The sequence below is a fragment of the Theobroma umbraticum genome, unplaced genomic scaffold, assembly GCF_002168275.2.
Source record: "Theobroma umbraticum cultivar Fairchild unplaced genomic scaffold, ASM216827v3 scaffold_4.1, whole genome shotgun sequence".
Taxonomy (NCBI): Eukaryota; Viridiplantae; Streptophyta; class Magnoliopsida; order Malvales; family Malvaceae; genus Theobroma; species Theobroma umbraticum.
In genome coordinates, this window is record NW_018397258.1 from 10497031 (window position 1) to 10508993 (window position 11963).

Sequence of the window (11963 nt, forward strand, 5' to 3'; positions counted from 1 at the left end):
AGGAAAATTCCATATAAGAGCCTATTCACATCCTGCATGTACATATGCCAAAAAACCATGGTCCAGGCTTCAATAGGTCTTGCTCCTGAATTTAATACTTGGTATCCAAATATATAGTCAATTCACATATCAAGGATGCCGGTATAACAGCCGTCTACCAAAGTTGTATACTCTTTCTGTGTACACCTTTTAATCACTATAAAAATGTATGCAATTGAGACACCATCGTCAATGATCCAATCTCAATTCTGTAAGCCTAGGTCAATTACAATAGTTATATTATAAACAAAAAGATATATACCCCCTTTACTCCTCAATATGCCTTCAAGGAAACCTTCTAAAGAATACACTACCATGCTCCGGTAAGGATCAAGGTAATAAGGAAATGAAAATTAAAAAGTAAAGAAAAGAAAAGGATATTCTAGAATATTACCATAAATAAAATTGAGAACCAATGGTTGGTTCCTTCATCGGTAACGTCTTTTCTTAGACCCGACACGCTTGTAAAATTGAACCACCAGAAAACAACCAAGAGCCACCTCTGCTATTATTATCATCTTCAAATCTAGATTCATCAAGGCCCAAGTTAGTGTTCATAATTTCTTTTAAACAGAAGAGAAAAAAATCACATAAACAAAAGTATGCACCCCAAATGACATTTACAAGTCCAACAGAAAGATGATAAAATGATAAAGGTTCTAAACCCTAAAAAAGTTTCGGGAATTAATTAGCACATCTCTAGCTCATCTCATTTCTACATTGGACTCTTCTCACCATCAAAATACAAGTTGAAGCTAGATATCTTAATTAGACTTGTCCCAATTGGCAACCCACCTTCAGGAGGTGTATGAAGGGATGGAGGAGGTTACCCCTCACTGCATTGCCATGCCACGCCCACCCCATCTCGGATATTTGTATTCTGTATTAAATATGCATTATACTTTTCAAGATTTGAACTAGTAAAATAAATGTTTAAAGTCAACATACCGTATTAGTTAATATTCGTAATTGATAAATCTTTTTCAGTACTGCATATTTTTTAATTTACTGCTAATTTAATTCTTATTTAATTACATTATTTAGTGTCAAATGTAATAATTCAAATCATAAATTTCACGTGTTAGTATAGCAGTTTAGGACTTCAAATATTAGTTTGAATGTTCATTCAAATGTTAAGTTTAAATGTTGAGTATTGTTGATTGGGGGACGGCGTATCCATAGAGGCAAGGATGAGGGAGGGGAATGAAGGGTGAGGGTAGGTACGGGGAGCGCATTCTCCCCATATCTACCTTGCTGCCATTCCCTAATTGAAGCTTAACAAGAAACAAAACTCAAACACAAACTGAAACACACACTTGAAGTGAGATTTTCAAGTCTAACAAATAGATGATGACCATTTCAATTTCATGAATTACTTTCAATACCTGCAAGCGTCTGAATCAAATCTTCCAAATTAATTCCAATCATCGTTTGCTTCACTTCAGTAGACGGCAGATTACTCGTAGAAATATAACTTTCAGATTTGAACTCGACATTACCACCCATGATGCATGTGTTGGGACACATGATGCCACCATCATACTCATCACTTCCGTCACAGCAGTCTGATAGATGATGCATTTATTTAACAAACAATCAAAATAAGGAAAATCATACAGACTAGAATATCAGTCTCAGAACCTTAGAAATTAAGAATCAGTACTAGTAGTAAAAAAGTGTCAACATCATTAGAGCATTTGGTTGGAGACTTGTTTTTAGTTCTAGAGTTGGTCCTTAAAACAAATAAAAATTTAAGAATGAGTCACAAAAAGGCATGCAAAGATGCAATCCTAGTTGTTCCTGCTAAACCAATAATTTAATTCAAAGTATTAAAAATTAAGTTGAAGTTTGAATTTGGTACTTTTATCTCAATTTGATAGTTTGACTCTTTTTCCCAATTTTAATGAATTTAGTCCTACACTTTTAATGAAAGTCAATTTAAGGACGATTGATAATAATGTTAATATTATACTTTTAACTTGGATGACGTGTCATTTGCTGATGACCTAGCATGCTGAAGAGAATTAATCTTTTGACTTCGCAAAGCATATCAGTCTCAAAAACATCACATTTTATTTTAATTAAATAATAATTGATATTTTAAATTCTAATAACAATAGTATTTAACATTAAAAATAAAGTTTCTTTTTTCTTTTTTTGTAGATAAAGAATCAGGTCAACATGTCAAATTATCAACTAAAAAAAGCCACACAACCAAATTTAACCACAGAAGTTTAACATCATTACTTTATTTCTTCAATTGACTTTTAGCAAAAGTATAGAGGTTAAATTCATTAAATTTGGAGTAGAAGGACCTAAACCGTAGAATTGAAATAACCTAAAAATTATTACAATAACATCCACCACCATGGAACCCAAAAGAACCACTCCAATTATCAGAATCACTAGCTATCCCATTCCATGAAAAATGAAACATTTCCTGGAACATTGTTAGTTTCTAGCCTGAACTACCCATCCATGTTTACAAAAGAATTACTGCAACCTTAACCAGTTGTAAGATCATAAAGAAGATCAAAAAGGTTCAAATAATACTGACCACAAAAACGATCATTGACACGAGAAGAAAAAATGAATTGAGGCATACTTCCTACATTCCTACAGTAAAATTTGCCTGCTGGGCAAGCTGAAGTCCCTGCACAAACAAAAAAGGGAGGCCAAGGGACTCATGAAATCAGTAACAAAAAGCAATGAAAAATAATATTTATTTCTAATGTTCAAATCAATCTTTGCAGAAAAGAGATATCAAATGCACTTCCCTATTGATAAAACGCACATAATTAAGTAATTAAATTGATGCAACCAATATCATTAGAAAGCATAATTTGAGACAGTGTACCCAACTCCAGCACCAAAAATTGATGAAGATACCAAATTTTAGTGCAAAGATAAAACATTTGGTACACCAGTCACAAGAAAGATTGACTCAAATCATGATGAACCTAAGAAATGGTAAATTTCAATAAGCTAGGTTATACAGTACTTAAGACAAACACACAAGGATAACTTTGTGCTCCATTGAAGAGAGAGAAAGCAACAACAACAGCTAATGGAAACACTTCTAACAGAAGAGGTTTATGTACCCACAGTTTCAGACAAAATAGATACATATTTAACTAGGTTCCTAACCTCTTGTGTATCAGTAGCTTGGCTGTTGACCTTGATCCTACTAGCAACTCATCTTTGAAATGTAAGCTTTCCACAGTTATGATCCCTATTTTCTCTTGTTTGAGCAGATATGGTAGTTAATGATATTTCATCAATTAGCACTTGAAAGCTCTCATAAAACCCAAACTATCGAAAACTAAAGTAATCAGCATAGGATCGTCAAGGTGCAATCTGCTTTACCATTCAACCAATTATCAAAAAATCTGCTAACTAAATTGCATTAAGCTATCCCAAAAAGACCACGCCAGCACAAATTACAAAGCAAGCAATTGCAGTTTAAGTTGGAGATGGAATCAAATACTAGCAACTCAGATAAACAGTAAAAAGAATCTTTCTCCAAGAATAGAACCAAACTTTAATCCAAGCCATTGGATTGCGAATTGTGACAGATGAGAGCAATACCAGGCTCATCGGTGCCGTCAATGCAGTCACAGAAGTTGTCGTTTAGGCGGTCTCTGTCAAATGATTTGGACCCATCCTTACACTTGATAACCTCCGCAGCGAAATACTTCTCATCTATTTATAAATTAAAAAGAAACAAAAAAAAGACTGATGAATATATTGAGTTGTGAGAAACTAGGTATGGAAATTGGGAATTGGAATACCTAGCGGGTGGATACCGAGGGGAAGAGAAGAAACAACCAGGAAAAAGGAGACAACAACACAAACGGAGAAGCTGTGTTTCAAACTAACACATGATGTCTCCATGAAAACACTTCTGGATTGCCTTCAACACCATTCCTTGTTTCCTCTCACACCGCAATGGGTCTTTTGGTGAAGCGTCGAATCGCCTCTTCAGCTTGGACTTGACCCAAGGGTCAATGGGTCTTTTGCTGTTATTTTTTTTTAAAATTTTTTTAAGACTACAAATATTGAATACGTATTTTAATATTTTCACTTTATTTAATTAAACTCTTATTTCTTTTGTATTAAACGAATCATAGGCTTAATAATTGTTAGGAGAACCTTTATTATGAGACTTCTTTTAAGGGTTTGTCAAAGTAAAATAATATAATGTTTAGTTGTTACTATGAAAGTTTTAACTAGGAATGTTAGAGATGCGTGCAAAGGAGAAAAAGAAAGTTATAAGGAGGGTTATAAATAAGGAGAATTCAACAGTAATGTTTTTACAAGAGACAAAGTTGAAAAAAAAAGTTTCAGAATGTGTCTGAGTCACTTCGGGATAAAGATAAAATAAAAGGCATCAGTGTAGAGTTGGAGAGTTAGTTAAGAGGCTTTCTTATGGCAAGGAGGGAAGATTTTTTTATGATGGAGGAGCAAATTCTTAATAAAAATTACATGTCATTGATAGAGTTAGTGGATTATTAAATGTTTACGCTCTGCCTAATGAACCAAGAAGAGTTGAGCTTTGGCTGAGGCTATTATGTAAGTTGCAAAATTGTGATGTGTGGTGGTGCCTTGGATGGAGACTTTAACTCTATCAAGAGTAAGGAGGAAAAGGTGGGAAAATGTAATGTATCAAGATTTGCAAATGCTTTTGCCAACTTTGTACAAGAGGTAGCTTTAATGGACTTACCAATGGCATGCGGGGAGTTCACGCGGTGTAGTAGGAAAAAGGAAGCTACTTTTTGCATACTTGATAGATTCTTAATTGAGGTTGATTAGTTACCTTGCTATGCAGATATGGTTTAGAAGTGCTTCCCATGCACGTAATCAAACCATAATCCAATCATACTAGTGTTGAATCTATATGTTTTTTATAATAACAAAATATTCCTTATTTATTAATGTCTAATTTCGCTACTTAAGTGTGTAGGATATAGTTTAATTCGTCTAAGAAATTTGTTAATTAAAGGTAAATCAAAACTCTTGCTAAATTTGAAGATGGGTTAATTAGTTAAAAAAAGAAAGAAGAAAGTGATTAGTGAAAATAGAAAACCATTAATTAATTAACATGGAGCCTTAACTAGTTAAGGCATATTTGGGCACCAGATAAAAGCAAGACAAAAAAGCCTTAATCAGTTAGAAATAATCTACCCGTTATTTTGTCTTGCACTGATTTTTTGAATTTGGTCAACTGGCTTACTTAATCAATTAAAGTGAGCTTTAATCGATTAAAATCTTTCTGTCTATCTCACTGCTCTACAAGTTAAGCGATTACTCTCGACTTTAACCAATTAATACCTTTCTATTTCCTCCTTAATCGATTAATCTGACCTTTAGCTAATTAAAGTCTTCCTGAATTCAAATTTCTTCAATTAACGCCATTCAATGATCATCTCTAATTTGAATTTTCACTTTGAAGCTATGAAATACTTTCTGTTTGAATTTTAATCGATTAAACCCTATGGTTAATTAATTAATTTTGTTGTAACATCTCTTCCAGTACCTCTTTAATTAATTAAACTTGTTCCTGTAGTCTCAATGTATCTTCCAATGTTATTTTAACTGATTAAACCTTGTGTTAATCGATTAAAGTCTTTTTTGAAGTTCTGAATCCTTTTTTTTTAGCTTGATTGATCGATTAAATTGATATGTTAATCATTTAAACTTCACAAAATGCCTTTTAACTTGCTTGAATTGCTTTCTTTGAACTTGAAACTTTTCCTAGAGTATTTAAGGTGTAAGATATACACTAAAATATCAATTTTACCATTGCACACTCAATTAACATATTTAGACTTTAAGAATGAAGAATGTTTTCTTATCATAAAAACATATAGTGTCAACAATATCCCCTTTTTTTAATGATGACAAAACACTCATAGATTTAAAAGTTTAATGTCTTTAAAACTATGTTAAGTACTTACACATTTCAAAAGCAAATGCGTGGGAGTTTTTAACATGAATAATTTAAGTGCAAAACTCATTCAAGCCATTTTAATCATTTTTGTCATTTCAAAACTATAATCAATTTAAAGCTAATAAAACTAACGCCAACTTTTCTAATAGCACCTATCCAATAGTAATCCATTGTTAATACCTTATTCTTTAGGGATAACCTTCATCAGTAACAATCCTTTTACTAACTTTACTACTTAATCTAATCCAATGATTAGTGGCTAAATCTAACCTAACTAAGAATTCATACTTCAACTAGCTAGGGATTTGAGCAAATTTATCTTGGTGAGCTTGAAAGTACCTAAAAGCACTCAAAAACCTTTGTTTTTGAGAGTGAAATGAATCTTTAATGAGATATAAATTCTTAAAATCAAAATCCAAAGTTTAGATATTTAAAATGAGAAAACCTTATCTCCAGAAGCCTTTAGAATCAAAATTTGAACTTAGGTACGATTTTCAAATGCTTGAAAATGCTTGCAAATGATGGGAGAGAGTTGAGAGAAAAGAAAGGTTGAGACAAGAGAGAGAATGTGCTTTTGTTGTTTTGAAAAAAAATTTAAGGTTTTAGGGTTTTAAAATATTAAGGAAAAGTCTATATCTTACCTTTATTTTTTTCAATTTACGATAGAGGTATCAATACTTTTGGAGTAACTATCAACACTTTTATTCTAGATTTGAAGGTATTGATAGTTGTTCATCGAGTATCGATACTTCGTTCATCAAATGCATTTTTGGGTTGCAAGTATCAATACTTTATAGATTGGTATATATACTTTTGGTCTAGAATGCAGTTTTCAAGACTAGAACCAAGGCATTTGACCCTCTCTAAGTCCCATATTTTAGATAAATTCATTTGGTAATCAAAATACAAATTTCTATATTGTACACGTTCGAAAATATCATTAGAAATCACAAATTTACATGCTCACCAAGCTGAGTTACTATTTTAACATTTTATTAATATTTGGGGTTTCATACCAGTATAGCAAAAATCGACCCTCTCTCTATCTATCTCTCTTAACACTTAGTAAAATGAATTTTCATAGGAAAAAAAATATAGAACATAGAACATCTTTTATCAAGAACAACAAACAAAGAGAAAATGGTATGATGGGTTGTGGCAAGATAGTGTTTTTCGATCAGGTGATTGTATTCCGGGCTCCATAGTAAAAACAAGGTTGATAAGTCAACTTAAATCTTGGAGAAATTAACCAAAAAACTTAATAAGTTTTTGGTTTCATATTATTTTTAAGTTTATTTTTAATTTATAAAATCATTGGAAATTGGAAAGAGAAAGAATGGAGAAAATGCATCAAATTAAGGTCTAATGTTAATAAGTTAAAGCAACACAGAAATCAAGTGTTGGCCCAACAAGTTAATGGAGTATTGCTATTAGCTGGTGGTCTAAAGTTTTTAAAAGCAAATTAGTTGATCAATTAATTGATTAATGTGACTAAATTTATGGCAATATGAGTTATCGATGAACTTTGATTAATCACTAACAAATTTGAATTTTTTGAACATTTGAGATTGGCTTTTCATTCTTAAAGACTGTAATGTAATATTTGGGAAGAAATATATTCATTCACGAATGGGTGTCAAAAACACCATTTGAAGCCTATAAAATATACTCCCTAATAGCCCTTACAACAACAAACGACAATCAATCATTCTAAAATACTTTCATCTTGCTTTCAAAAAAACAAAAATTGAAACAGGTTCAAGTGTCTTCAAGAGAATCTCATAAATTCAATCTTTGATTCATTATTTTATAGGCATGGTATCCTAGAGATAAGGTTACCAAGAGTTCATCTACATCCTAGTGGGAAACTATTACCTTAAGAAAGCCTTCTGAAAGTGTCTTTATTTAAATGCACACACAGACAATTCAATAACTTTAAAAGCATAAAGTGAAATATTCAAATGATGCTTTTTTTTTTATTGACGTTAAGAAAAAAATTTTATTTGTTTTTTGAGATGTAAAATTTTTAATTAAACTTTTATTTTCAAGTTCTTCTAATATTTTATTTTAATTAACAATATAGTCAATCTATTTAATCTTTCTTGAAATATTTTTGATCTTTGAGTGTCACTTTATAAATACATAGAAATAAAAATTTAAAATTTTTTTAAAATAAATATTTTAAAAATAAGAGTATTTATTTTTAAATATTTTTGACTTTTAAATTTATTTAATAATAAGATGATAGTATTTGATTAAATGATAATGAATTAAATTTATACACTAATGCTGCATCAAATACAAACTTTTTTAGAAACTATTATTTTTTACATGGGATAAATATGACAATAAGTAATTCTTTCCTCTGAGAAGAAGTTGAGAATTTCAATTATCTTGACCTTAAAATGGGAAATGAGAGAATTAATAAGGATGTGAAAGAGAGAGTAAAAAGATATTTATTAAATCTAAGAGAATAGATAAATATTTTAATAATTATCTTAATTTTTATATATTTTTAATATAATTAATTATATTATTATAAAATTAAGAGATCTATGAAAATTTGAAGCTAAAGCCACTGCTTTGGTGGCTTTACCCTTGGGGCCGGTATTGCATGCACACACATTCTCAAACACAAACACGCACCCACACACATAAAGCATCCATCTTACTTTATAATGAACGAATTCTGGGAATAATCACTCGAATACAACCAAGGCCAATTTTTGAGGAAGTATTCGACGGTTAAAGGACAAATTGAGAGATCAAACCAAAAAGGAATATTCAACTTTAACTCAGCTGAAGATATATAAATAAGAACTTCAATCACATCTGCATGCATGGCATGCTAAATTTAATTTACTTTCCAACGGTGCGGTCTTCTCCAATCCAAGAAATTAAGAACTATAGTATGTTATCCCATCTTGTGCTTTCCAGTGTCCTGCCACTGATATGACCTACATCTGAAGGAAAGAACAAAAGAGGAATCTAATTTAGAAATGAATTTGGGTTCCAACTTTCCTAATTAATTAGTTTAGTCTAGTGTCTAGACCATTCCGATTAGCTAGAATTTTTCTTGGAATATTTAAAGATTAAGAAATTAAGTTGGGGGTGCTACTATCATGGAGAAAACCTTTGTATGGAAATATTAGTTAATACATATAATTATAGCTAGGCAGATAGGTATATGGAATATTGTAAGCTTGGTCATGAAAGATTATGAAAGTAATTGTGTTTCTAATACAGCTATATAATGGAGAGAATACAACTAAAATCCTAGAAATTAAACGACATGATGAGGTGGGGTACTCGTAGTTTTCCTCTGGAAATGAGAATAAGTTACCTGAAGGGTAGTATTGCAGTGGAACAAGGGTAGTAGCATTGTGGATGCCTTTTTCTTGCACTGAAGGTTTGTCTGAGTGTGAAGGGTAGCCGTATGTGGTGAAATGAACAAGAGAATCTCCATGATCGTAGCGCAATGCAGGATTGTTAAAAGCTCCTTTAACATCAATTCTCTTATTACCATTGTTGTTCCATTCTGTAACAGCAGGAGGCATTTTGAACGCAGCAGCAGCAGCAGCAGCCTCTTCATCTCGCCCTTGTACTTGCAGGAGCATCATTTGGTTTTGGCTTTTATACAACGTGAGCTCTTCATAAATTTTCCTATACTCTCCGTAGGGCCCTAACACCGGATCCTTTTGCCTACAAAAGGCCTCCCAAATCAATGAATCAGCAACCCTTTTTCGATCTTCTTCAGTATTTGCATTGCGCACTATTTTTGTTGCATTGCTAACACCGAAAACTTTGTGCACCGCCTGAAATTCTCGACTCCTATCCGCTGGGAAATAAGGTGCCAGAATGCAATTTTCATCGCATTTCTTCCTTTGATGCTTGCATGCAGCGCATGCTGGATGTACTCCTGCTGCTGCCACACCGTTATTATTATTCCTTTGCATCCTAATTGTTTAAGATGATCGATTAATATGAAAGTAAACTATTAACAAACACTACAAGCTAGTCAAACTTTTACATATGTTATCATCATCAACCTCACAATAAACTAACTTCAATATGTGTGTATATAGATATATAACATTAAGGAGGAAATTAAATCAAGAAAAAATTATCTAAAGACTCGTGGACATTAAATTAATTAAGGAGAATGAGGAAGACATCCAGGTAATGTACAAACCTTGTTTAAAGTTGTTTTGGAAGGGAATGAAAAGTGAATGTGTGCATAAATAATATGGAGGGGAAGAGGATGGGCAACAACCCAAGTGTTTGTCTAAGGTGCACGTAAAGATTGTCTAATTGAAAAACAATTGAGTTCTGGGGAAGAGTTTATTAGAGTTTAGGTGACTCATATGAAGAATAAGAGTTAATTTAATTAAGAAGGTGGATATAACTATATAAACAATTCAAGTTGTTTTAAAAGGAAAGAATAATTCTAGACTTCTTTTTCATATTTTTATAGGAAAAACAAACCTAAAATACTTTCAATTACGTTCTTATTTGATTGATATTGTTATATTTTACTTTCATCTTTTTTGTAAATAAAAAAAATAGAAAACAAAAAGTAAAAAATTAATACGTGAGGGATATATAGTGTCGGACTTGAATATTAATTAGTGGGCGGTACACAAGGGATGAGGGGAAATATACAAATCATACGATTAGAATGAGCGGCAAAACTTTGTTAAAGAAATCTCTCTTATTCGCCCTTCAAAGGGTAATGTTGTGCCTATTCTTAAACCTCATTAGCAAGGCTTTGAATCACATAGTCAATTATAAGAACGATATTCACAGATCTTGTAATGACAACAATAGGTTACATTTCAACATCATAAATCATATTTATCTATAAATCACTTCTATTGATGCCTTGATCAATTGTGATGGAACTCCATCCCTTAAATGAAATTAAGGACATCATAAAACATGTTAAGTCAATATAGTGGAGAGAGAGAGAGAGAGAGAGAGAGAGAGAGAGAATTTTAGATTAGAAGGTATATGGTGATACCCATATTTAAAGGAGTGACAGATTCACTTAAATGAAATGTGCTGGTAAGTTTCGGCTGGCCTTGTACTGGAGATGCAAGTTAGAGAGACAGTTATTGATTTTGCCTGAAGATAATTATTAAGCATTGGCCTAGCTTAGACTTTGAGCTTTGATCACCTAATCCTTCACAATTGCAAGGTTCAAACAAAACCATGCATTGAAACCAAATTCACACTATCACTACTACTTCAACACCATGTTTGGTTTACTTCAATGCTTATTTCATTTCAGGATTATTTCTGGTGATCAAATATATTACTTTATGGTTCAGCTTTAGGTCAAAGAATGATCATTCTCAAGAATAGGCATCTTTTTTAGGTGAAATTTTTCTTAAGCCTTGAAATATAAGGTGTTCTTGAAAATAACCCTTCAAATAATTTTAATTGTTTTTAGCCAAGAGATGAGATTTTGAGACAAAAATACCCTTAATGAGACCTCTTCATTGACGCGCACTCTCCTTCACGCGCATATTGAGGAAAACAAATCTGCACAGAATTTGTTCCTTTTAATTTTGTGCAAAACATCCATTTGTTTTTCAAGAAGCTTGTGCAAAACAAAATTATATTGTAGGAGACGGTTTTTCTGATATTTTGAACATCGTCGTAAACAAAAAATGCCATGCATATTACAGGACAGGTCTATTGAATGATCTTTTGATTGAAAGTCAGGGGTAGGAAAGTGTTGGAACAAGTTTACAATTATTACATAGTAAGTCAGTAAATGAATGTCAATTTTTTTATGGGTTTAGTGATTTGAATGCCATATTGATTGATAATGTGGTTTAGTGTTTTGTTGTTAAATGTGCATTACTGTGTTCCGTTGAAATTGTGTTTCAGATAGTACAAGAAGGTTGATATTAAACTGAGCGAGGAACCGGTCATGATGAATCCAAAGCTTAAAGAATGATGTGAAGCC

The 11963-nt window shown here is 32.0% G+C and overlaps 2 protein-coding genes across 3 annotated transcripts; both read right to left on the reverse strand.

The window, feature by feature from the left end:
* Positions 1 to 257: 257 nt before the first annotated feature.
* LOC110413816 (kinase C substrate, heavy chain-like protein) lies at positions 258 to 4051 on the reverse strand. Of its 2 annotated transcripts, none has more exons than XM_021424791.2 (5): positions 3831 to 4051; positions 3628 to 3741; positions 2645 to 2692; positions 1425 to 1604; positions 258 to 565 (listed from the first exon to the last, which is right to left on the reverse strand). In XM_021424791.2, the coding sequence occupies exons 1-5, from the start codon at positions 3931 to 3933 to the stop codon at positions 468 to 470; spliced, it is 543 nt and encodes a 180-aa protein (XP_021280466.1). In that variant the 5' UTR covers positions 3934 to 4051; the 3' UTR covers positions 258 to 467. The 2 variants fall into 2 exon arrangements, with proteins under 2 accessions (XP_021280466.1, XP_021280465.1); XM_021424790.2 differs by having other exon boundaries at positions 2597 to 2692; positions 3831 to 4048.
* Positions 4052 to 8893: 4842 nt separating this feature from the next.
* On the reverse strand, positions 8894 to 9945 carry LBD2 (LOB domain-containing protein 2). Its single transcript, XM_021425628.2, has 2 exons — positions 9333 to 9945; positions 8894 to 8952 (listed from the first exon to the last, which is right to left on the reverse strand). The coding sequence occupies exons 1-2, from the start codon at positions 9943 to 9945 to the stop codon at positions 8894 to 8896; spliced, it is 672 nt and encodes a 223-aa protein (XP_021281303.2).
* Between the last annotated feature and the right edge of the window lie 2018 nt (positions 9946 to 11963).